This window comes from Peromyscus eremicus, chromosome X (genome assembly GCF_949786415.1).
Source record: "Peromyscus eremicus chromosome X, PerEre_H2_v1, whole genome shotgun sequence".
NCBI lineage: Eukaryota > Metazoa > Chordata > Mammalia > Rodentia > Cricetidae > Peromyscus > Peromyscus eremicus.
In genome coordinates this window covers 37,869,042-37,896,916 of record NC_081439.1, presented here as the reverse complement: position 1 = coordinate 37,896,916, position 27,875 = coordinate 37,869,042, and the positions used below count along the sequence as shown (strand labels likewise).

The window sequence follows — 27,875 nt, the reverse complement described above, 5'->3', positions numbered from 1 at the left end:
TTACCTCCGTGTCTCACTTTGTGGATGTGCAGAGTTATCATTTCCAAAGGAATTAATGGGAAATCGTCTCAGGTTATTAGTAACGGTTACCACCTGCACAAAACCAACAGTTATTGTAAAACGATACAGGTACGCCATTCATCCCCTTATCAACATCTTAGGCTCTGACTACTCCTGTACCTGATCTCGTGGCCGATACACCCGATTTTCTTGTCTTTGCCCCATCTGTTGCTGTGCCATCGGCCGTTCGCATGGTAAATTGCGAAGCATCTCAATACGTTGAGCCAACTCATATTCACTTGGTTCTCGTCCCCTTTCCTGCAGGTATTGATGCATCAGAAACAAATATAAAAGTACTTTGATGTCTGAAAAAGCACCCCTGCTAGAAATGAACAACCTTCAAATGAATCCGAAAATAATGGAAGTCTGGTCTCTGTTGGTACTGGGCTATGGGAACTACTGGCTGCTTTGGCAGCACATTAGTCACAGACATGTGTGGGAGACCAGCTCCCACCTTTTAAATGGTTCTATGAGGGAGAGAGTGGAATAAAAATCTTTTAGATTGATAGTGGGGAAGAGACAGACGTGATACCCATGATAGCTTCAAGAGTACCTGGATCAAAATCCACCAGCTCCTTCTGTCCCTTCAAAAGGCCTTTTTATAACAATGCTAAGGGGTGAGGCAAAAACCTTCAGCTTGCTAGATCAAAGCATACCACACAGCCAAGTGCAGACCCTTGCAAACACCTGGTAACCATGCCCATGGTCCAATCATTCTGCTATGCATCCCTGCCTGGTAAAGCAAGCTCAGATCTCACTAGGAAACCTTTGTAGGTCTACACACACATGCCACTGTGTTACAGACTTTTGAGAATTCAGAACACCTGCACAAGCATGTGTATGTCATTGAGCCTGTATACAGGTCCACTTAGCACAGATATTTTTAATTTTTTGGGGCAACTCAATTGCAGCCTATGGTGTAGGCTGAACCAAGTAAACCAAGCCAATCAAACTTCTTATGCAAATGGAATCACTTTTCGTTTGTAAAAATAAAAATGGACTTTCCATACCTCTTCTTCAATTTCTTGGTAAGAAGGTGGTTCCTCACGGAAGGATCTACTTATACTCAAATCATAGACCTGTGTCCTCCTCATTCTTGGGCCACGGGGTTGGTCAATACTTTCCCCCAAAAGTGGACCCTGGAAGTGATATGGTCTTCTTGGCTGTAATTGGAAGGACAAAAAATTACAAAGGTCTTGTTGTTACTTCATGCTTTTCCTTAGTGCACAGAACACAGTGAACATGAAGAAGGATTGTTCATCCAAGCCCAAACATTTAGAAGCTTCACTGGCCCCTGCTAAGAGCTGGGTGGGCTCTCCTCAGCTCCTGTACACAGCCAGATTGCAGAACCATCACTGATTATTTTAGGAATTTAAGACCATACCTGCACTAAGAGTTTAATTCTGTATTAATCCAAAAGAAAAGAAGAAGAAGAAGAAGAAGAAGAAGAAGAAGAAGAAGAAGAAGAAGAAGAAGAAGAAGAAAAAGAAGAAGAAGAAGAAGAAGAAGAAGAAGAAGAAGAAGAAGAAGAAGAAGAAGAAGAAGAAGAAGAAGAAGAAGAAGAAGAAAAGAAGAAGAAAAAGAAGAAGAAGAAGAAGAAGAAGAAGAAGAAGAAGAAGAAGAAGAAGAAGAAGAAGAAGAAGAAGAAGAAGAAGAAGAAGGGAAAACCAAGGCATTTTAGCATAAGGACTTTTTTATTGGTTTTGCAAGAGAGGGTTTCTCTGTGTAGTTTTGGTGCCTGTCCTGGATCTCACTCTGAAGACCAGGCTGTCCTCAAACTCACAGAGATCTGCCTGGCTCTGCCTTCCCGAGTGCTGGGAATAAAGGCCTGCGCCACCACTGCCTGGCTTTTCATTTTTCTTTTTTCTTTCTTTTTTGATAAGAACATTTTTCAAAGGATAAATATATTCACATATATTTCCTATATAGTACAAATAAATTTCATGATACTCCAGAAATCCCTGCAAGACAAGAAGGCCTTTTCAAAAATGGAGACATTGAGGCTCAGGAATTTGCCATTGTCACACTGCTGGGGCTAAACAGAAATACCTGTCTTTTAGCTTTTCATTTTATGAAGATTGCTTTGGGCATTGCAGAAGGAGTATCTGGTTTTGGGGTCTGTAATAGGTACACACAATTCTACATTACTGATACAAAGCTCATTTCCTAGCTTGTTCATCCTGTACATTTAAGAATTCTGTCTAGTATAAAAAAATGATTATCAAAATCCATGGTTATGTCCACAGTCTCAAGGATAGAAGATCAGAAGAGGAGAAACCTAGCTTGCTGTGGTATGTGCTGAGGGCAAGGGTGGGATGAGTTGTCAAGAAAGCTGTCTTTTCTTAAGATGGTTAGCATTGCCTCACAACTGATGAAAAGCAGGACCCTTGGAAATGCTGTTTTCAGAGCAGCTCAATTTCCCACTTACTTCAAATTTTCTCAGAAGTATTTAACATCCTTGTATATTTAACAGGATGAGAACTACGGGGGTGTGATGTACCTTAGAGAACATCCAACCTCCCTGTTTGTAAAGGTTCAAGGGTTCTTCTCATCTGTTTCTTAAAAGCTAGTACATCACAGTTATATATGTTTTTGAAAAATAGAGATCATGCTTTCTATAAAGCAAACCTGAGCAAACAGTGAATTTCAGCTCAATGATGGTAGAGGTCCAAACAAAAAGAAAAATGAACTTTGAAAGACTTTCAGATGTACCTCAGTTACAACACAGGCTGGTAAATCTCTGCGCACCCTAGGTTCCACCACTGCCTTTGGGCGCACAGGCAGTACTACTGTGCTTGGACACTTTGGGGCTGTCTCAACTATCTTTTGATGTTCTTGTCCTTGGTCCACGATGGGTTTTTGGATTTTAGGGCCTTTCTTAGCCTTAATTTCTTTTACTATTACACAGTAATCTTCATCTGAAGAAGAGTCATGAACATCAATAACATGCTCTTTAGGATTAGAGCCGGTTGCCTCTTTCAAGGGTTTCTTTACATCCTTATCATTGCATTCTCCTTGTTCTGGGGAGGCCTGTTCTTCCTGGCTGTCATTCAGAAGAAATTCTGAACCTACTTCAAATTCCATATTCACAGGTTCTAGCGAGGACTTTGGATCTATGGTAGAGCCCTGGTCAGATGAAGAAGCTGAGGAAGGAAGCACAAAGGAGAGCATGGATATAATGGTAAAATATGCCAGCTTTATGTAACAGGACAGTATGGATTAATTTTATGATTAAGAATGAGATGTGCCAGGTACTAGGAGTCATTCAGATAACAGTATTTTGTGTGTGTGTGTGTGTGTGTGTGTGTGTGTGTGTGTGTTTTAATTTTTATTTTTATTTTGCAATACAACTCAGTTCTACATATCAGCCACGGATTCCTTTGTTCTCCCCCCTCCGGCCCCCCTCACCTTCCCCCCAGCCCACCCTCCATTCCCACCTCCTCCAGGGCAAAGCCTTCCCCACAGACTGAGATCAACCTGGTAGACTCAGTCCAGGTAGGTCTAGTCCCCTCCTCCCAGGTCGAGCCAAGCGATCCTGCATAGGCCCTAGGTTTCAAATAGCCAACTCATGCAATGAGCACAGGACCCGGTTGCGCAATGGATAACACATCTGACTGCGGATAACAGTACTTTTAAAAGCCATTCATATTTGAAAGTAAAGGAGAAGTAAAATATGTCTGAATTTCTGTCCACCTCCCAGTTCACACTGGTGCTTAAATCCAGCCCAGTTGTTAGTAACCTTTCATGGCAACATTCTGTGGGCTCTACTTCAGAATATTTGGTGTCCTATAATAATAAAGCTGAAATAAGTTGCAGATTACTCTGTAAGATGTTGCAATACACCTTTGCTTTAATAGCTGACAAAAAACAATAATGAAGAATTATGACAACATTTGGAAAATCCACTTAACATACTTCCTATATGACCTAGTAGTCTCACAGTCAGGAATTTACCCAAGCAAACTTAAAGTTCCACAGAAAACTTTTGGGAAAATATTTGTAGCAACATTATTCACAATCGGCAAAATCCTGAAAGCAACCCAGATGTCCTTCCACTGGTGGATAGACTAAAATCCTGTAGTATATTCATAAAGTGCAATAAAATGAAGTGGATCATTGTTTCCTCTTGTGACATGGAAAGTTTCAACTGTACATTTCTAAGTAAAAGAAGCCAGATGGAAAAGGCTTCACATTAGGAATAGGCACGAAACCCAGTGGTGTTTTGCTTATGTAATGTGTGGTTTTAGGGGGATCAGAATAAAATGGCTAAAATTTCTCTCTTCTGTTCATTTTTCTCTGTACTGTTCTTTCAATGCAAATTATTTAATTTTTTGTGACAGGATTTCATGAATTCCAGAATAGCCTTGAATTCATTGTGTAGCCAAGAATGGCCTTGAACTCCTGATCTTTCTACCTCTACCTTCTGAGTACTGCAATGAAATTTTCTTCTAAGTCCAAAATTATTTTAAAATGAAAAAAAAAATACAAAATGCAAACATCAGGATCAGGCACAGTGACCCACCAGATAACTCCCAACTTCTCTGTGCAACTTCAGGATGCACACCTCACCACAATGCTATGGATACAAGCAAACTACCCTTCCATCAATATATTAGTTTCAGATTCTCCATTTTAGTCATTTTGGAAAATTCTAGTTTCTTGATAGTTTCAGTGTTCAGAATTTTGTCTAAACTCTTGTACTATCAAACACTTCCAAATCACTTTTGAACCATAATAGTATATTTGCAGTTTTCTGGTACCAAATGAAAAAACCAAATAAATATCAGTAAGCCATAGCAAGGAACCCAGAAGTTTTCAAATTCAACATTTGTTGCTAAATATCATGATGTGCTCTTTTGACTGGCAAGGACAGCTGTGAGAGCTTATAAGGATTTGTCCATAGTTTAACAGTAATAAATGTAATTCCTCAGAACAAACCTACAAAGTAAATCCAGACAATTGGGTTAAGAGCAATCACTGCTCATGTAAATATAAGAAATAGTTTTTCTCTCTCTCACATACACACAAACATACCCTTGTGCTGTTTTCAAAGGATAGTTTGGAATAGAGCTCTGCAACTTACGGAAAAATGGAAGTGTTGTTACTAAAAACTATTTAAACATTAAAACTACATCTGGAACTGAGAAAAAAGAATAAAATAAAAGATTAACCACAATATCTGAAAATTCCACAATACAAATCTCTACAATAAGATCTACATGGTAAAAGGATACCTGTCCTTTTCTCAAGTGTTGCATATTTTTGCACAATTGTGTAATTAGTACTTTTTTATTGAAACACATAAAAGGAACAGCAGTATTTTTGAGGGATTGACCCTTTTTTGCCTCTACTCCTATTAAAATTTCCTAGCAAAGCACATGCCTGTGTTTCTGTCATCCCAGCACTCAGGAGTAGAGGTAAAAGAATTGCTGTGACTTCTAAGACAGGGTGAATTATACATCAAGACTCTGTCTCAAAACATCAACAAAAAACACTAAAAGCTTGTTCCTACAATAGACTAGACTACATAGACACAAATGATAAAACATTATTTCTTCAAAGACAGGTCTATCACAATGTTTGTAGTATTAAAAAAAACAACTGAATAATACTAATTTTGCAGAAAGGAGGAAAGTCTGCACATTTCTTGCTTGGAATTATAAAATGTGTAAGAGCCCTGATTGCTTGAATCTATGAGAAGATTCTTACTTTATTGCTCTGAAATCATCATCTGAAAAATTCACAGAAAATGAGCAATGTTGGACTTGACATCTGTGATTTCACACCATTATAAACCAGACACTATCTTTATTTTAAACCTTGCAACCACCTCAAATGTCATCCCATTTATTTAGTCCACATCCAAATAGCTGGTTGTACCTACCTGGTGAAAATGCTGCTGCTGCATATTCTGTGGATGAAACGCTTGTGCTCGGGCTCCTGTTTGTATCTACACTTATTATTGTGCATGTACTTGATTGAGACGGTGACCTGATCTGAAATAATCCAAGCGGTGTTCGTTCACTGGACAGTTGAATATCTATAATCTCAACCTGAATTTCCAAAAGAAGGTAACACGTTTCACTAACCAGATAGAATAAGATGCAAATAAATGGAAACATAAGCAGGAACCCAAACTTTAGACATAATTTTAAACATACTTCAATCAATTGAAAAGCTAACAAAAAATCCAATATATATCCTTTAAAATATTGTTGTAAGGAACTAAGCTTCAACATCTTTTGGATAGTAGCCACCGGTGGGTTTTCCCAGAGTTCCTGCACATGCAAAGTATGCTTCAAGCAAGTGAAAGCCAAGTAAGAGATGATTAATGCTTCAGGTTGAATAAATGGGATGATATCAGTAAGAGTATTTTGGCTGTAATAAGAAATCCATTGCTGTCAGTTTCCCTTAGGCTGCTTGTGTTTTAGTCAAATGCTAATTTAAAACACTTATGTATGCTCAACTTGGAATCAGACTAGTTACCAAGAAACTAGCCTTAAATAGAAAATTCTCTAAGATTAAAATGCAATTTAGTGGAGTCTGGAGAGATTTCTCAGTGCTCAAGCACACTGGCTGCTCTTCCAGAGGACTTGGGTTTGATTCCCACCAACCACATGGCAGGTCATGACCACGTGGCAAATGGGAGTTTTTGCCCTCTGTGGAAGCCCAGCATTGCAAGAGTGAACAGAGCAGTCTGTTCTTCAGCACTGTAAGGGTATATAAAACAGGCTACCATCAGCTTAGAATGTACTAAAAATGAAAATTAAAAGAATTGTTTCTACAAATAATGTGTGTGTGTGTGTGTGTGTGTGTGTGTGTGTACACATATGTGTATGTTGCGGGTGCTTGTGCATATGTGAACTTGCATTTGGAAGCTACATGACAAGCACGTGTGTTGAATCTCTCACACTATCCAAGCTAGTCTGGCTGGACAACAAACCACAGAGATCTGCCTGTCCTTGCCTCTTCAGTCCTGGGATTATGAGTGCACAGCATCATGCCATTATGTACACCATACTGAGGTGGGTTCTCAGGATAATCGTAAGTCATTGTCTTTGCAAGGCTAGCACTTTATATGGACTAAGCTATCTCCTCAGACTCTCATGGTCACCATCTTCAAAAAGTAAAAAAATCTCATGTCAGACCTTGCTTGATAATTTAAGACTTTGCATATTTTATTCCTAAAGAGTGGTATGATTCTATTTCCTTAATAACCTGATCCATTTTGAATAGCACATGAATCACTCTTCATATGAAATGTGTTCATCAGTCAAATCCTCTTCATCCCCGCCTAAACATTTAGTTTGGTTTCACGGAGGTAATTGATTTGGTTGGGTAGGGTTATCTACCAAGACATATCTATGGCACTTTTTCTTTTAGAAACTTGTTTCTTGAATCATATGAAGCATTTCATCTTTAGGAAACAGGAACAACCTGACTGATTAAGTGTACTCTTATTTGTACTTAATGCAATATTGGAAATATGGCAATCTTTTCATTACTTAGAAAGATAATCTGTTGAGCTGATATTAGACTGCTATTCATCTTGCTCAGGGTCATTTTGTTTAAAGTTCAAGTTGAGTTATGTCCCCTCTCTGTGTTCTATATCTATACTTAGTCTTCTATCTAATTTCCTCTGTTTCATACTTTTTCTGAACAAAATGCTAAGTTCAGCATAAGTACTTCTTCAAAGGCAGAAGCTCTTACTCTGTTGTGATTGTATACAGTATGCTAGGTCAGTGCTTAACACTTGACTACAACCTCAGGCTGGGAGTATGGTATTTACATATAAGTCCCTTCTTTTAAAAATGCATTTATTTATTTCATTTCACATGTTTGTGGTCTGTACACCATATATGTGCCTGCTACCCACAGAGATCAGAAGAAGGCATCCATCTGTGGTGGGTGCACAATATCACCTAGGCTACATGCAACATGCAGTGGCAGGGAAGGAGAGACAACTTCACTAAGTACCAGTGGGAAATGCTTGTTCTTCTATACTTCCCTTCTTAAAATTCTATTGTAATATTGTATTGGAGTTGAGTTTCAGATCACCAAGAGGAAGGCAAAGTTTTAGATTTTTATTAATGCCTTTGCCTAATGGATTCACTCCAGTAAACAATGAATAATGAATAATGAATGATAATGAGGAAATGCCTTAAGGAAAGGATAGGAACAAGCAAAGCTAATTAGGGATCATGCACTACCCATAATGGGATGTGTAATATGTTCTGAAGTTTCCTCATAGAACCCAGAGCAGCAAATAGATCAATGGACTCCCTTACCGTGTGTGTGTGTGTGTGTGTGTGTGTGTGTGTGTGTGTGTGTGTCTAAGTATATACGCCTCTCTCTGATTGACACTGGGTGTCCTGCTCTATTACTATCTAATTTCTTTGAACCAAAACTCATTACTGAACCTAGAGCTAGGTCTGGCACTCAGCAAGCCCTAGCTCTTGTCTCCACACTCTAAAACAGTGGTTCTCAAACTGTGCATCATAACCCCTTTGGCAAACCTCTATCTCCAAAAATTTTACATTACAATTAATAACAGTAGCAAAATTACAGTTATGAAATAGCAAACAAAAGGATTTTATGGTTGTAGTTAACCAATTTGAGGAATTTTATTAACCTCATCATTAGGAAGGTTGAGGACCACTGCTCTACAGGGTGAGGGTTACAAGAGTGAGCATGTACTCCAAGAATGTTATGTGGGTGTTGGGAATTTGAATTTGGGTGCTCATGCTCACACAGGAAGTTCTATTACCCACCAAACATCTCCCCATGCCTTGATAAACTTGTTTTTGTGACAAGGTCTCACTTTTTAGGCCAGGTTCTCCTGCAACTCACTATGTAGCACAAGCTGGCCTGAAATTTGCAGCCATCCTCCTACCTCATTGCCCCAATTTCTAGCCTTACAGGCATAAGTCAAGATGCCCAACTTTCAAACTTTCTTTACAAATTACAAAAATAAATAAATAAATAAACACTTTCAATGATGTCTGAAAAGGAGTTTAGCTTGATTTTTTTTCTAAGTTATCACAGAGACTATTCTAAGCATGGCTATTATGGTTAAAAAAAAAGCATACTATAGGACACTGCCATGCTCACAAGACAGTTACTGAAATGAATGTCTTTCTATGTTGACAACACATATTAACTAAATAGTAGCATTACAAGGATAAAGACCGAGGGTTCTACTTAGTGGCTGTCAATGTACATACTTCACTGACTGATTGAGGATCTTCCGCATTCAAATTTTCAGCCTTGCAATTTCTTTGATTTCCATTCCCCTTGCGTCGTTTTCGAAACCTTAATATAAAATCATAAAGAAATCATTATCAAAATGTGTTTTGTGTACTGGCCAGGAAGCTTCCTCTCTGCTGGCTAGCTTTCAAAGTACTGGAAGAGTTATTTAGGCTGATGGAGGAAAAAGTCATCAGTGGTCTTACCAGCTGTGAACATTGTGATCAACAATAATGACTGGCATGGCAAATATGCACATGTTTTCAATAGTGGCATGAATGCTATGGGGACAAACAACCCATTTCAGAATGGATTGAAGGACCCACCACAGGAGGAAGAACAGATGACTAGCACCATAAATCTGACAAAGGACACAAGGCTGAGGAGCTCACCAGCCATTAGGGTGAATCAACTTGCCATTATTTTGCTAAATAACATAGTATCAAACTGTCCTCTAAATTAATATCTTTATGCCCATGGATTAGTATAGCTCTCGGAACGCATCAAAGAAGTTTCTTTGTGCAGTATTTAGTGGTTAACATAGAAACTCACAACTGGTCAAAGTGCAGAGAATAAGTGTTACTGCAGTGTTTAGTCCTACATGGTAAATCTATGATTCCCTGCCACACAAGGTTTAGGGACTATTGCAGAAGATAGGTCAAGAAGACTGTAAGACCAGAGATCAAGGATGAAACAGTGTCATCTTGACCATGACAGGATCACTGCATTCATAAACTCATGGGAGTGGTATGGCCTGCATGAGATCTATGTAAGATCAGGTCAGTCAACATTCCAGAATGGAGTGGGGAGGGGCTCATAAGCCTCTATCCCTAATTTGGGAAGCTGTTGACAGTTGGTGTTTTCTGGGGAAGGAAGCATCAATTTTACTTAAGAGTATGACCATTGGTAGGCTGAACAAGTTTTAGTGGACAGCCCCAAATCCATGAGTATGTAGCCAGCACAAACCAGACTAAGTAGAATATGTAAAAAAAAAAAGAGGCCAAGAAGTTGGAAGGGGTAGGGGTGGAATATGAGGGAATAGATCTAGGAAGAATTAGAAAGAGAAGCTGGAGGTGAGTATTATTTAAATATATCATGTGAAATTCTCAATGAATTAATAAGGATATTATATTAAAAATCTGTTTTATATAATGATAGATAAATATGGAAATGTCATAATGCAAACCCATTACTTTGTATGCTTAACTTTAAAATGTACTGTGTCTTAGGATTAGAAGTATGATTCAGTGGAAGAACATTTAGCCAATATGTGTAAAAGCCTGGTTATCCCTAACATTCTAAAACACACAGACACAAAAAACAGTTTAGTTTGAGAGGACAAACAACAGAAAAATTCCATCACTCCAAAATATAAGAGGATGAATTATGTTAATAAGTATGACTTTAAAAAACAAAAACGAACAAACAAAATAACCTAACAGTAAATGCGGTAAATGACACTTTGGAAATTCTGAGTGCATTCAGAGGAGATAAAATAGAAAAAAAAAAAACAGTTAATGGGTTATTGCAAGCACTTGCATACATGATTTGGACATAAAATGATTAATAATTACTGGTTTGTTTTGTTTTGGTTTGGTTTGGTTTGGTTTTTTGGGACAGGGTTTCTCTGTGTAGCTTTTGGAGCCTGTCCTGGAACTCACTCTGTAGCCCAGGCTGGCTTCGAACTCACAGAGATCCACCTGCTTCTGCCTCCCAAGTGCTGGGAATTAAAGCGTGTGACACCACTGCCCGGCTAATAATTACTCTTACTGGTTTGATTTCCAATGTGAAATAATTTAAACATAAACAATGTCATGTATTATTTATAATATCTAAATACTTAAAGAAAATTCTAAGACAGCAAACACACACACACACACACACACACACACACACACACACACACACACGTTGATTTTCTTTTGGAGGCAGGATCTCAATGTATCTGAGACTAGCCTTAAACTCAGTATGTTACCAAAGAATACCTTACAATTGTAATCTGGGCGTGGGAGGGATGACTCAGCAATTAAGAATACTGGCTGCTCTTTCAGAGGGCTTGGGGTTCATTTCCCAGCACCCATGTGGCAGCTCACAACTGTCTGTAACTCCACTTTCCTGGTATCTCACACCCTACTCTGGCCTCCATGGCACTGCACACATGTGGTGCACAGACATACATGCAGACAAAGCACCAGGCACATAATTTTTTCAATTTTTTAAAAAAAAATGATCTGCCTATTCCCACCTCTGGAGTCTGATATTATAGGCACATACTATTAACTACTCCAGGTTTATGCTTTATCAACTGAACTACATTCCCAGCCCCAGAGCTTTTATACATCAAATTTACATTTCATACAATTCAATTAAAGCTTTTAAAATTCAATGATTTTGGGCACATTCACATCATACAATTATTGGAGTAATTTTAGTTCCCTTGAGGGTTTTAGTCCTTTTGTCTTTACATATTTATTTATATGCTGGTGACTGAACTCAGGACTTTGCAGTTCCTGGACAAAGCACTAATATAAACCCCTAGAGAATTTAAGAACATTTTCTTATCTAAAAAAACTATACTGTTCTAGCAATCATTCCCCTCTGTCCCCATCCACATACAATACCTGGCCAGAGGCAACCACTTATCCACTTTCAGTCTCTGTAGAATTCTCATTGTGACTTTATAGATGAGTGGAATTTAAAAGTCTGTCTTGGCTGCTTCTAGGCCAGCTTCAGGGGCTTCTGGTTGCAAGCCCAACTGACAATTGTACTAGACCCAGACTCCTCCCATCCCTCATTTTAAACCAATCATTGAAGACTGAAAACTTCAAGCCTTCCCCAACTTTTTCTCAACCAGGTGTCTTAGCTGTAGAATATTATTACTTTTTATCCATCTGTTCTCAACTGTGAATTTTTTAAGGTAGTAAACAGCCTGGTACCTCTGGGTCTCCCAAGTACTTCAGATGTTATTCTTTCATCTTAAAATGACTTAGCTTGGCAAAACTGTCTTAAAGGGTAAGCTTAGGGTTTTCTTAAAATCTTAAAGCAACATTTTGCATTTAAATTATCTTGCAGGCTGTACACAGTGGCCCACACCTTTAATCATAGCAGTGGGGTGAAAAAGGCAGGTGGATCTCTGTGAATTTGAGCCAGCCTGGTCTACATAGTGAGTTCCAGGACAGCCAAGATAAGTCTGAGCTACTGTTTCTCTTACTCCGTATCTTGAATGCTACCATGTCTGTTTTCAATATTCCTATTGCTTAAAAAATATTTATTCATTTTGTGTGTGTGTGTGTGTGTGTGTGTGTGTGTGTGTGTGTGTGTGCATGTGTTCATTCCTGAATGTCACTTGTGTGAAGGACTGAGGAAAAGTTTCAGGAATCAGGCCTCTCTTTCCACCATGTGGATGCCAAGAATTGGGCTCACATCCTCAGATGTATATTATATTTTTTTCTGTCATTTTTTATAGGATTATTATTGGACCAATCTACAAAATAACGCAACAGACACTGGTTACATAATCACTTACAGATATTAAAATACACAGATCTGGAAGCTGGAAGTGGTGATAAACACAAATACACATACAGTTAGATGATATATGATAAGGATAGATAGATAGATAGATAGATAGATAGATAGATAGATAGACAGACAGACAGATAGGCAAGAAAAATCTGCACTTTTAAGATAATTAAAATTTAAAAATTAGAAATAAAAAGGCAATTATCAGTATTCTGTGGGAAAACTATAAATTATATTAAATGATGAGGTAGGTTCATACCAATAAATTGGTCATTTTAGATTTATTAAAATCCTTAGATGATCTTTCTATTGCTTTGGTTTTAATTACTTACAGCCATGGTATGTCTTACCTGCAGTGCTGTATATCAGTGTCATCATCCGATTCAATAACTATAACATTGGATTGAATTTCAACAGGATGTTTCTGAAGAAAAATTAGCATATTGGTTTCCATTGTTGTCATCATCATTTTGGCATTTATTTGAGTCAAACCTATATAGCCTTGTGCAGAGTAGAGCTACATGCTCTCCCAGCCCCCTAATTGTCATTTAAATGTATCTGTATACTAAAAATTCCCTGACATTTATCACATACATTACATATTCAAGATACAACTGATCCACATGTTAGTGTGAGGAAGACACTGGGTTTACAGGTATGAAAACAAGGTATACACATACAATGGTTTAGCCCAACACTAGTAGATCCAGAAGATGAATTTCACTTCGACTCAAGTTCTCACTGTTTTGTACCATCATACTGTACAGACTGTTTGGAACACTATCCCTCTGTTCTCTTGAGATATGTATTCCAAAATATCCACTGATATAGAAACAATATCCTAGAGGCCCAGAAAGAAAAACTGGAGGAAATCACAAAAAACTTCCTGGTGTCATGATGGAGACTAGTGGAATATGGGTGAACCAAGAAAGATTTGTTTTCTCTTTCTCAGAAAAACAAATAGACCTTGAGGCTGAGTCCTACATATTAGAAGACGGTATTCTCATGGCCGATAATGGAATTCAGGGCCTAGAGGGTTAGCACAAAGGAAGAATGAATGAGGCAATCAAATCAGACAAACTTCCTTCAGTTTTTTCCTCTATACCACTTTCCTTACTATCTTCAATATAGAGAAGTGGTTTATTCTAAAATTGAATGTAGGAACCATCTACTCTGCCATCACAATATTAACATGGTCCACAGACCAAATGGAGCTCCTCATCTGGGCCACCAATACTGCACAGTCTACAATTTTCTAGTCCTGTCTGTATCTGCTGATAGTGCCTCCATTCATCCCAAATCCTGGAATTTACACCCCCATGACCACAATCAGTCCAGACCTACCATCCTCATCTGGTTAGCTCCATTCCTGTTTCTTTATGCTTCATGATTTACCTATAAAGCAGCCTGGTGTTTTCAGTCCATATCATACTACCCCTCTGCGTTCTAGTGTATTTAGCATAAATTTCATATGTATTTGTACAGATAGTGAAGTTCTGTACACTCTGTTCCCTGCCTGCCTCCACTATCCCCTTACCATTTTCCCCTTATTTGAGTCACATAACCAATTTTTTTTTCCTTAAAAATCTTCAAAGTGGAGTCAAGGCACTCTCTACACAGATTGCCTTTTTTTTAAATCATTCTTGGCGTCCTGTACTCCAAACACAAATCACCAGAGATACCCTACCAACTCTCATCCCTATGACATTTTTCATCAATACTTTGTTTATTGTCTGCCTCTATGTATTCCCCTGGCACTTACCACAACATCTGGGACATGAAAAGTGTCCCATGTTACTGAAACAATAAACTAAAGGAATTTCAACCTATCACTTGGATTCTAAAAACTCACTTTTCCTTTGAGAGGTTAAAAACAAAAACAAAAACAAAAAAAAACTATCTAAGAGAAAAAAAAAACAGAGCTGCTGTTACATGGAAATTCACTTACTAACAGAAACATACAAGTTGTTCTTTCTTTACTGAGTATTGAATGTTTGTGCACTGATGTCCAGAGGCTGAAAGTGAAAATGATATGCCCTTCAAAGTGGGAGAAACAGACAGCATACTCACTGATTCAGCCTTTGTACGAAGAACTGAAATGGTTCCCACAAGATAGTACTGTTGCTCCCATAACAGCCTTGGAGTTGATGACCAAATATTTCTTCTATTTGGACCATAGTTTCCAAAAAACACAAATGACTCTAAGGGTGATAGACACAATGGCAATTAAATGAAAAGATACACAAGATAAGCAAGGATGAAGACAAATGCCATATCATAATGCTATTTACCATCCTATTGGCATTTTTCAACATTCTGAGCCATGGGATTTTCCTTGTCTTCCTTCCCTTTCATCCCAGCTCCCAAGATGGTCACCACCAAAATATGAGACACTCATACAGAAAATCAAATGTGAATTTGTGCTGATGTCTATCTTTTGCTGTTGCTCTATGTATTGTTGTGGTAGTCTCTAAAAGAAACATGGTCTGTGTGTGTGTGTGTGTGTGTGTGTGTGTGTGTGTAAGTATAAATGTACATGCATCTATCTAAGTATTTTTTTAAAGATATTTTAACTTTAACTTCCAAGAAACATGAGAAATGTCTTAACAAGCATTTGGGTACCTAAAGCACAGCTTGCTTCTGATGTTAAATGTTTTATGGCTACAAATGAGTTAATTTTAATTACGTATGTTTATTTATCAGCTTGTACTTCCTTAAATCTCAAAAATTATACACTAGACCCCATAGTACACATTACACAATTGACAAACTTCTTTTCCTATATTAGTGTACAGAACTTTAGTGTTTATATTTTATATATTTGTCTTTGATAGGATGTTAGAACTTTAGACCCCAGTTAATCCAATCTGTGGTATGATTTATAAACTACAAAATCCATTTGTAAGTTTAGGTATTCATGGGGTTCCCTTTAAGCTTGGCAGTGCATTAACTTTTAGGAATAGGTTTTACATTTTATTTTGTTTTGTAAGAGGAGACAGCTATTCTTTGTCAATCTATTTCTCTAAGAAACCAACTTATAAGTTTTTCTATTATTTTTTAATGCCTAATAGGTGTAGCCAGAAATTGTCAGTGTAGGGATATCAAAGATTTTGTAAATACCAATAATACAAGAACATGTATGCTAGCAATTAGGAATACACCACTCTTGAACATCATTTAAAAATCATGGACTGGGGCTGGGTTGCTTACCATCATAAGAATCCTGCAGGTACAAGATGAATTTTACATACTCATATGTGTCCCTGCCTTCGTACATGTCCCCGTGACCATATGTATCCAGAGCATCCCGGCCGGCATTTCCTCTTCTTACATAGCAGCAAAACTCAATAAGGTTGCCAACTAAAGAGAGCAAGAAACAAAGTTGTACAGTCAGAGGGATTATTTAAGTCAATGAAAGTCTTCTTTAGTCAAAACAAAATTTTTTTTTTGTTGGGGGAGGGTTTCTCCATCTAGCCCTGGCTCTCTTCAAATTTTCTCTGTAGACCAGGCTGGCCTTGAATTCACAGAGATCTGCTTCTGCCTCCCGAGTGCTGGGATTAAAGGTGTGCTGCACCACAACCGGCTCAAGACAACATTTTAAAGAACACGATTTTCTTTCAATGAATGCTGTACTCAAAGGGTATCATTTGTAGAATAGGATACCACCCAAAATATAATACACTGAAATTTATATAACACTACTACAATTAGAGAAATACTGCTGTAATTAGGGTTTAGGGTAAAGAAAAAGACAGGGCTGGGAATGACTTTTCAATAAAGAATTTTTTATTAGTTCTTTGAGAATTTCATATATGCATGTGGTATATTTTGATCATGTTCATGTCCCACTCCCACCAGGTCCTACTAGATCCAGCTCCACATCCCCACTAATTCCTTCCCAACTTTGTGCCCAAAAAAAACCACACAATTCCAATTTGTGCTGCTCATACACTTCTGAATGCAAACATTCACTACAGAAGTGGTCCTTAACACATGGGCTGTAACTCTTTTGGGGGACAAATGACCCTTTCATGGGGGTCATCTAAGATCATCAGAAAACACAGGCATTTATAATACAATTCATAACAGTAGCAAAATTAGAGTTATAAAGTAGTAATTAAAATAATTTTATAGTTGGGGTCACCATGACATGAGCAAATGTATTAAAGGGTCACAGAATTAGGAAGATTGAGAAACACTGTACTAGATCATGGTCAGCCTGTCAGGGGCCAAACCTTGAAGAAAACCCACTTACCTCTCCCAGTATGCATCAACTGTCACTAGCTCCTCATCTGAGGGTGAGGGTGCATGAGCTCCTCCCCACTCCCCCACAGGAGAGAATTTTTTTAAAATGTTAGAAAGGAGGTGTTTGAATCTATAAGCTATAAACTTAAATGAATATATGATCAGCAGCTACAGTGACTAATATTTTTTTCAAAAAATTACTAAGTGTTAAGACAGCAAGAAATTATTCGACTGGGTGTTACTTGTCACTCAAAACCTCAAAATTAAATTAAAACAAAATAAAACCATATGAACATACCTGACTGTGCCAAAGGAAGTTTAAGAACGATCTTCTGAGATATTTCTTCTTTTTCCTCATCAAGAAGAATGTTTAATAAAGTCTTCCCCATAATATCCTCCTGGAGAGAAAGAGAGAGAACAGATTTTGTTTTCTACACTAATACTATTAGTCTGACCTGTCTCCTTACCACCAATGAATTTAGCTCTACCCTTGACCATTTATGGCAATAGGTACTGTGCTTCAGTCAGTTTTCATTACCCTCCAGCAGTTACTGCTTGCTACAATCTATTCTGGATACAGTTTTTCTGTACATCCTTTCTCTCAAACATTTGAAGTCTTCCCTGGCCATCTCAGAGACAACAGATGTTGTAATCATTACCATGTGTTCTTTCCCTCTGTGCTATGTGCCTGGAAAAATTTCAGCTCTTTATCCACAGTGTCCAAGAAACTGAATGTGGATGGGAAACCCCCACACTTTCTCACTCTTCAATGGGAATCCTTTCTCTTTTGTACCTTCCTCACACTTGGGTCCAAAGCCCTCTCTACATTTTAATCTGGCCTTGTTCATTTTGGTGGGGAAACCTCAATCCCCAGTACCATAAAGAAATAGTTATTTTTTCATTAAAAATGTTTTCATTGGTTCATTTATAAAAATACAATTCAAATACCCAAACTAATTTATCTCTGATTAATCTGGAATTTCATTGATTTTCACATCACCCATGTCAGACAGCTCACAACTGTTTGGATTTCCAGCTCCATGGTAGCCAAAACCCTCTGAAGGCTTTTTCACATGTGTGACATACATTCAGTCTCTCTCCCATACACAAAAATATTTAAAAATTAAAAATAAATCATAAAAAATTAAAGGTACGTATAACTACTTAGTAGATACAATGTATTTTTACAGAAAGAAAGGTAGGCAGGGGAGATAGATTGGTTATTAACAGTACTTATTTCTCTTGTATAGGACCTGGATTCAGTTCCTGGTGCCCACATAACAGCTCACAACTGTCTGTGATTCCAAATCTAAGGGGCCCAATGCCCTCTTCTGCCCTCTACAGTAATCAGGCTCGTACAAGGTGCACAGACACACCTTCAGGCAAAATGTTTATACACATAAAATAAATATATTTAAGATTTTAAAAATAAATTAAACAAGAATTTAGATACAGAAAAATTAGACCTATAATAGATGCCATAATTAAATGGGTATAGTTGGACATCAATGAGTTATATGAAGCTAAAAAGAAACACCCAAAAACAGCAAACCAGCATGACCCTTTCCCCCAAAAGTTGGAAACACTTACTGGTCGATGGCCAAGAAGAGGTAACACATTCTGCGATATGAAAACAACTTTTCCATCTATGTTCAGTATAATTGAAATGTTTTCAAATGACTAGTAAAGAGAATAATAACATAATCAAATAGTGCAACAATTATAAAATGATAGCTTTATTTATAGATTTATAAATAATTTTAACAGCATACTGAAAATGTGTATTACTTAAATATCAATAAATTGGACACATACTTAATTAAAAAATCTGTTATTCTGCCTCCTACACAGAATCTACTTAACCTTAAGCATGAGATATTTATCAAATGATGTGTCACAAACAAACAAATTTCAGTGTACACCCAACAAACATTAACTCTCCAGCACAAGACAGGAAGATTAAGTTCTATGTCTAGATTGTCACACTTAAAGTATATTTAATTTTAAATACCAAGAATTTTTAAGGGCACTTTCATTTGTGCTTAGTCTTGTTATATACTTATAAAGATGATTGCTGCCATCCCTTTCCTTCTGTATAATGGATATAATATGTAGACAAATACTTTCTTGTTAATAACATTTAAATGAACTTTTTAATCAATAAAAATGTTTTCATGCTTGATTCTATAAATTTCATTAGGGCTGCTTACAGGAGCATGGGTGAGGGGTTCCATATAGGTTTTTGAGTACATTTTCAGTGTCTACAGCCAGAATAAAATGTCTTTTGTCCATTTAGCAACCATTAATTGCCTAGAAACCCTTAGGAAGAACTGAGGACTCATGATCTGCTCTCCCTTAGCTACTATTAATTCTCAGGGAAAGGTGTGGTGTCATGAAATCCTTTTCTTCCAAGTTATGATAGTAGAAGGGTAGAATGGCTGGGAGGAGGAAAGGGATCAGTGAGAAGGGGAAGGAACAATAGAGGGTAATGGGATGCAAATTTGATCAAAATAATTATATAAATATATGAAAATGTCATAGTGAAACTGACTATTACATGAAATTTGTGTATGCTAATAAAATAATGAACTTGCTTTCAATACTAGGACCAAGCTCATAGTAAAGTAACGGAAACAACATATCACACACTACTGTGAATGTAGGCACTAGGCCACAAAGGAATGTTAGAGACTTGGGAAGAGACTTGGGAAACCTGTCTATCACAGATGACTTAGAGCTTGGGAATAAAGCAAAGGTGTGTTAACAGATAGTACAAGAAGTCAGAAACTATGGTATGAAGCCAGGTTTCCCAAAAAGTGTTATATAGAGCATGGGAAATTCCAAAAGATTGTTCAAAGGAGATGTGGACATGTGTGTGCCTGCCACAGTTTCAATTCTAAGAAGAGGACAACTAAATATAGGCTACCTTAGGAAACACAAATCAGATGTCCACATGCACTTGAATTTAGAGCTACATACAATACAGACAATACATGTGTAGTCTTCTAACTCCAATTTAATATATCATTCAAAGCAGTCCTTAGCCCTGTTCTGCAATAAAATGTTTATTTTAAGAAACAGGCTCATAGAATTCATGCAGACAGATAGTTACAACTAAAGGATCTCATGGTAAAAACAAAATAGCAAGCACACGGAATGGCAATCTATTATAAAAAAAAGAGTATATAGAAACAGTAAAATGCAGGATGAGATTAAAAAAATTGGAGTTTTAAGACACAAATGAGAGCTGAATATTGCAACACACATGACAAGGGTTTTAAAAAATTTGAGTGAACCCAAGACACTAAACTGATCAGAGATGTGAAACATAAGCAAAAGGTTTTCTAATGAAATTATCATAAAAATATCAATTCAGGAGCTGAGATTATAGTTCAGTGGCCAAACACTTCCTTAGCATGTATGAGGCCCCGGGTTCTATCTTCAGCTTAAAGGGAAAGAAAACATCAAAGTAGAGGTTAAATTGCACAGTAAAACACAACTGGATAGCTTGGGCATTTGATTATGTTCGTAGAGTACTGGCCAGATTCTCAAGACCCTGGTACCCAAGCCCAGTAACAAAAATCAAAAGCAAACACAAGTGGAAAGGAACTAGAACTGAAGACAAGACTCTGACTACAAGCTTTGAGAAGATTGTGAAGAAATGTGAATCCCTGTGTATTGTCACTGAGAGGTTAAAATGAAGAAGCTGTAGAAAACTGTATGACCATACCTCAAAATATTAGAGGACACCATAGACTGTAGTGTTTCTACTTCTGGACAAACAGAAGAAAGAGTTGAAAGCAGAGCCTCAAATGGCTGTGTTCATCCACATTCTCAGCAGCATTATTTACAATGGCCAAAAATTGGAAGCAATCTGGTATGATTTGGATATGGTCAGTCCTCCAAGCATTCATGTACTGGAAGCTTGGTCCTCAATGTACAATGGGAGAGGTGGTAAAGTATTTAAGAGGAGAGGCCTAGCTGGGCACTGGTGGCACACGCCTTTAATCCCTGCACTCGGGAGGCAGAGGCAGGTGGATCTCTGTTAGTTCGAGGCCAGCCTGGATTACAGAGTGAGAATCAGGAAAGGTGCAAAGCTACACAGAGAAACTCTGTCTCGAAAAAACAAAACAAAAGAAAAAAAAAAAAGAGGAGCGGCCTAGTGGAAGGACACTGAGGATACTGCCCTCATTAGTAATTGATTTAGTTCTTATGAGACTGTGATTGATTCCTAACAGGTGTTTGTTACAGAAGAAGACTGATGATTCCTCCCCACGATCTGGCTTTCTGTCTTACACTATGATTGTTCCCTCTCATACGTGAAGCCAGTTCCACTGTGAAGCCATCTCACAAATGATTCAGCCAATAGTCCATTAAAAGAGGACACAGTTTTCAACTTGCAGCTAAATAAGCCTCATTTCTTAGAAGACAGCTATGCTCACCACTACACTACCAATGCGACATCAAGCTTCTTGTTTTCATGTAGTTCTCTAACTCAACTATTTGATTTAGCCCCAGAGAAGTATTAACACATATTCCAAGCAACTGACAGATAAAAGCCTCTATAAAATGTCATATAACATGTAAGTGACTATTATTCAGCCTTCAGAGAGAATTCTGTGACCAGCTACAAAATGAATGGATCACATAAATATTTTAGTGAGAGAAATAAGCCACTCAGGAAAAGAGGAATGTAAGGTTCTATAGTATGACATAAATAAATCTCTAAAATAATCAAATGTGTAAAGAGACAGAATGGAAGTGAAGGGCAAAATGTAAAGATACAACAGAGCCTTAAAACAAAGTAAAATGTCCAATTCTTTGAAAAGAACAATATTGGTAATAAACCTCTGATGAAGTGATTTGCAGAGTGAAAAGCACAATCTTCTTAAAAATATTTTTGTTTTATATGTATGAGTGGTTTGCTCCTGCATGTATGCCTGTGTACCATGTGTGTGCCTGGTGCCCAAAGAGGCCAGAAGACAGTGTCTGATTCCCTGAAACTGGAGTTACAGATAGTTATGAGCTGTAGTGTGGGTGCTAGGAATCAAACTCTGATCCTCTGCAAGAGTAGCCAGTACTCTTAACTGCTGATCTACCTCACCAGGCCCACAAACAATCTTAAGAACAAAAAGTAGGTATCATTACAGAAGCATCAGCCATACCAAATATGAATAGAAAATATTATCATCAATTTTATGCCAGTAATACTAAAAGTGATGCGATATACAAATTCTTACGAAATATAATTTACCAAAGATGACTCATGAACAGTAGATTTGAATCATACAGTAATCATTAAAGAACTGAACCATTAATTTCAAATATTTTCTTATTAACTTATGTGGTTTCAAATTGGTTTGAATGTATCATTAGCCAAAGATTCATGTGAGAGGAGATATTTGTAGCATATAACTAACAACTGACAAATCCCAGAATCATTAAGTGTTAGTCAAATGCTTTATGCTACTTTTATTTTTGTCATGGTATAGAATCCAGGATTCTGCATACAATAGGCAAGCGCTGTGTGTGAACTACACACCTAGCCTCAATTGAAATTTAAAAAACATCCACTTCATTTCATGAGTCAAAATAATGAAGGAAAGTTATTAACATCTGTCAGAAGCTAAAAGGTGGTAGAGGAGGGAATTATCCCAGTTTCACAGCACAAACCACAATTTTCAAGTGTGCATTTTGTTTCATAAAACTATTGACATATTTCAAATGATATATTTTAAGGCCTCTTAACAACACAAATTTCAGTATATAAACCAAAATTTCTTTTTAATAAAAATGCTTGAAAGGACATAAAATGTCCCCATGTGGCTTAGGTTTCATCTAAGAACATATATTGTTATAACACTTGTTGTATTATTTGAAAGCATATGCTCTTCCAGCTATGCTTTGAAAAGTGCTGTAGTAGCCGGGCGGTGGTGGTGCATGCCTTTAATCCCAGCACTCGGGAGGCAGAGGCAGGTGGATCTCTGTGAGTTCAAGGCCAGCCTGGGCTACAAAGTGAGTTCCAGGAAAGGCACAAAGCTACACAGAAAAACCCTGTCTCGAAAAACAAAAACAAACAAACAAAAAAATAGAAAAAAAGAAAAAAAAAAGAAAAGTGCTGTAGTACATCTTGCATTGTATGTGATTCACATGTAAAGTAACCAACAAACAAAAGCACCCTTACCTGAATAACTGTCTTATGAAATTCTTCATAGGTATTGAAGACAGGAACTTCATTTTGGTCAAAGTTGGTTCTTACATTTAACACTCCTTTTCAGAAAAGAATGGAGAGGTATTGTATTAAGATAATTAGCAGTCAATATTACATTCCTCAAACTTATAATTTAGGAAAATATTTTATTATTTTGTGAATGTATGTTGGGGGCAAGTTCCATAGCTCATATGTGGAGGTCAGAGACAACTTTTAGGAGTTGGTTATCTCCTTTCATCTTTATGTGGGTTCTGGGGATGGAACTCAAATCATCAGGCTTTCATGCCTTGTGCATTTAACCATTGAGCCATCTTGCCAGACTAAAGTTATAATTAATATTATAAAAAAGACTCCAACTGTGGAGTACCAATTCTCATAAAGAAAGAAATGAGGTAACTGAAAATCACCCAAGTTGTTGGTTTCCTTTTGGTTCTGTCAAAACTCAGGATCCATAATATGCCAAGTCAAGAACTATTCATAGACTCATACTACCAGTCCCTACCTAAAAACTAGAATTGTATTCTTTTCATTTCTGGACAAAAGTCTTTCACTGGAGACTCTTCAAGCCTCAACAATTGTCACTGTTTTGCTCCCAATCTCCAGGTCTGCTCAATGAGCAGCACACTTGATCTTGTCCTCTGTTCCTCCTCCTCACAGCCCTACCACCCCTCTTCCTTGATCTGAATCAGCAAAGGAATTCAGCAACACAACCTCCTATTTTCATGCTTTGCATCAATAAGAATTAGCTCCTCTACACACAAGAAAAAGAGAAAGACTCAGGGTATACAACCCTTGTGCTGGGTGATTCTAACTTTAGGGCAGGAGTCTCACAGCATGACCTTGGAGAATATTCTGGTGGGGGAGGAGCTCAAATATCTCCACTAAGGAGGCAATGAGAATAGGGTGTGTAGCATCAGTGCAGTAGAATGAAGTAGCAACTATAGCCTTGTTGAAGAGGGTTGTAGAAGAAATGCAGTGGAGGGAGTGGACACAAGGTCTAACAAATATTTTGGGAAGCTTAGCCACAGAGAGGGCATAGAAACAGAGAAACTCCTAGAGGAATAATGTGGTCAGGAAAATAGTTGTTTCACTTAAGATTAGGAGAGTTAGATTATATGCTTATGGGCATAAAGCCATCTCATGTTCTTAACTAAATGTGCCCAATGCTATAAGTATCATTTTATAGGTCCACAAAAATGGACATTACTATTTTCCATATATGCTTCTAGTAAGCTCCATTCTTGCACAAGCCTCAGGAATATTTTATGCATAGAACAGAAAAACAAAACAAAACAAAGCCTTGTGAATGGAGAGAAACAAACTGTGTAGCCAAAAGCACTTCAAAGTCTCCTCCAAACAATACTCTGTTCCCTAAGACACTTGAAGCAAGGTGAGGGTTATGATGCTTTCAAGTCAGCAATGGCACATGGAAGAAACAGGTCTATGTCAAACCTCTTGGATCAGAAGGTGAAGAAGTAGATGCAGAGGCAATAATTCCTTCACATCTTGCAGGTCGTGTTCTGATTCTCGGACTAGAGGGTCCATTTCCAACCTTATCCACCATTTCCCGAAGTTTCTTCAGCAAATTGGAAAGATCCTCCTGTGTTGGCTTCTGCATACATTTAAAGGACACCCTATTCAACAGAAATGTGAAGGGTGAGCTTCTTGATGAGTAAGGCTGAGGCAAATTAGTCACATGGTGCCTCAATAGGACTAAGATGACAGATAGATTTTTGCATTAATTAAGCATCCAGTGTCTTCATTACATAAAATAACTACTGTAGCAGAATATGTCAGCAAATGGCCTTAATCTCAATACTCAGATGGGAAGGCAGGAGAATTGAGGATTTGAGGTAAATTTTGGGTAAGTAGCATGAGCTAGGCATTGAAATAAATAATATATGAACAAGCAAACAAATAAATCAAATTTCTATTTAAAATACTGAAATGACGGTGAGGATCTTAAAAGTAGAGACCAATCTATTTCTATGTCTCCTTAGCACAGTCCAACACCATGCCTGGAGCTGTAGTTTAGCAATTACTTGAAGTAAACCTAAATTCGCTTGAGTGTAACGGTTTTTGCTTTACATCTGTTTTCACCTGCTTTAATAACAATAAGTCTGACTGGGTGTTCCAATGCAATTGAGTGCAGTAGAATGGAAAACCCAAGAAAGAGACCAAATTTCTCCAGAGAGAGTCAGGCTTTCCTCAGAAAGTCTGTTTGGCTAGATGTGAAATAAAAACAGGGAGCAGGGCTTTGCCATCTACAACAGTTATGAATTCTTACTTCTTTTTTTGTTGCTGTTTACGCTCCATTTTTCTGTCAGGTACAGGTTGACTCTAAAACCAAATCAGAGCAATGTATTACCAAGTAATCATCTTTCTATAATCTACAGCATCTATCTGTGCTTTATCTATCACCTATTAACTTTCTATCCTCTATTTATCCCATTTTCTCTCATCTAAAATCTGTCTTCTATATGACATCTCTCAACTATCTACCATCTATCTTTCCATCTATTGTCTAGCATTTATTTTCTACATATCATTATCTATCTTCTATCATCTAACAACTGATTATCTCTCTTCTATCATAAACAATATTTCTATCACATATCTCCTATCATCTATTATCTATCAAATCTGTCTAAAATCTATCATCTGTATGTATATAAATCAACTCTCTATTTTCTATGTGCTATGTATTTATCATATATGTACCTCTCATTTATTTATATAACACCTACCTTTATCTACCATGTATCACTTATTTTATATTGCCTGTATTTTATGCTGTATATAACATCTGTCATAGATTTATACTTATCATCTAGATATTCAGTATATTCAAGCCATGCTGTTTTTCACTTATTTCCCATCAATAATCTGTCCTCTTACAAACCTGTTTCTATCTTTCAGCTATTATCATCTATCTTTAATCTATCATCTACCTATCTTGTGCTTTCATTATATGTACCATTTATATTCTTGCTGTCTGTCTCTAATTTCTGTCTATCATTGATGTACTAACTATATATACCGTATCCCTAAGAGATGTATATTTTTTCATCCTTCATCCATCTTCTACCTATTCTAAGACTTTGATTCATCCATTATCTTCATTTAACTACTGTCTATCCTCTAGCTATCCTGTATCTATCATCCATCATCTATCATCTAGCTACCCTTTGTTCATCTCTCAAATTTCTATAATCTGTCATTCATACATCCTGTGTATAAATCCCATCTATCTATCTCTATTATGTAGCTCTACTATGGCTATCTACCTATACACCCTCTAACTATCCTGTGTCTATCTTTGCATCTATCCTGTAGTTATCCTGTGTATATCTTTCATTGATGGGACACCTACACTGTAGCAATCCTGAGTTTATCTTCCATATATAAATCACCTATCAAATAGCTATCCTGTCTGTTTACCATTAATTATTTATCCTCTAACTACCATATGTCTTCCTTCCATCTATCTTTTATCTATCCTCTTCTGTGTCTATTTTTCATTTATCATTTACTATCTATGTAGCATTTATCACCCAGCTATCTTGTGTCTGTCTACCATCTATCCAGCCTCCAGCTTTCCCTTGTCTTTCATCTATCAATTATTCCTCCTCAAGATATCCTATGCCGATCTTTCTCTATCACCTCTCCCCTACATATCCTGGGTATATCTTCCATGTGTATTTTACCCACTAGCATGTCTATGCCCAACTTCCATATACTTGTTTTACATCTATATATTATATATCCTCTAGCTATCCTCTGTTTTCCATCTATCTTCTTTCCTCTAGCTATCCTGTAACTATCATTTATCATCTATATTCTAGCTATATTATGTCTGTCTTTCCTCTGACATTTATCCTCTAACTATCCTGTGTCTATCTTCCATCTATCTATCATCTATCCCTTAGATATCCTCCATTATATATCTAGCCAACTTTCAACTTTCATCTCTCTTCTTTCTTCTATACCCCCATTCTTCAATTTATCACCTGTACTTTATCTTAGTTCTTCATCTTGTACTATCTATACATTATCATCTATTGTCTATAATCTACCATCATTTTGTATCAGTGACCAATAATGTATCCCTTATCAATCATACACCTTCCTTCATGTGTTTTGGTTCCATTTAACACTCAGAATAAAACTTGACAGTATTTAAAAATACAGCCAGTCAGGTCCTATTTGATAATGCAAGGCAAGAGGATATCAGAGATAGCGAACTGTTGTATAAATAGTATTACTTGATAAAATGAGAGCCATTTCATAAAGATCAAGTTAGACAACTAAGTTTAAGGACCACAGATAGGTATGTACTTGACTACATGAATTCAGACTAAACTATAAACTGATATAACTGAAATATGAAATTATCAAATCCACAGTTTACAGTTGGTGAGTTCACCATCCCTGTCTCAATGATAGGTACAACATTAAACACAAAATCACTCAATAATTTTCCCTTACAGCACAGCAGCAGTTGACTTAACCTTACCTCACCACCCACTTGAAGTCAACTGCTCTTATGTTTACTGTATCCAGGCAACCACAGAATGCACACTGCCTATGT

At 37.2% G+C, this 27,875-nt stretch overlaps 1 protein-coding gene across 1 annotated transcript; it reads right to left on the bottom strand.

Moving 5' to 3' along the window:
• On the bottom strand, nucleotides 1-27,875 carry LOC131900005 (circadian clock protein PASD1-like). Its single transcript, XM_059251464.1, has 15 exons — nucleotides 27,801-27,875; nucleotides 25,572-25,624; nucleotides 24,737-24,918; nucleotides 23,258-23,343; nucleotides 18,664-18,753; nucleotides 17,372-17,471; nucleotides 16,039-16,188; nucleotides 14,899-15,029; nucleotides 13,179-13,252; nucleotides 9,285-9,372; nucleotides 5,945-6,113; nucleotides 2,773-3,203; nucleotides 1,071-1,223; nucleotides 181-318; nucleotides 1-93 (listed from the first exon to the last, which is right to left on the bottom strand). Exons 2-15 carry the CDS (start codon nucleotides 25,598-25,600, stop codon nucleotides 1-3), a joined length of 1,914 nt encoding a protein of 637 aa, XP_059107447.1. The 5' UTR covers nucleotides 25,601-25,624; nucleotides 27,801-27,875.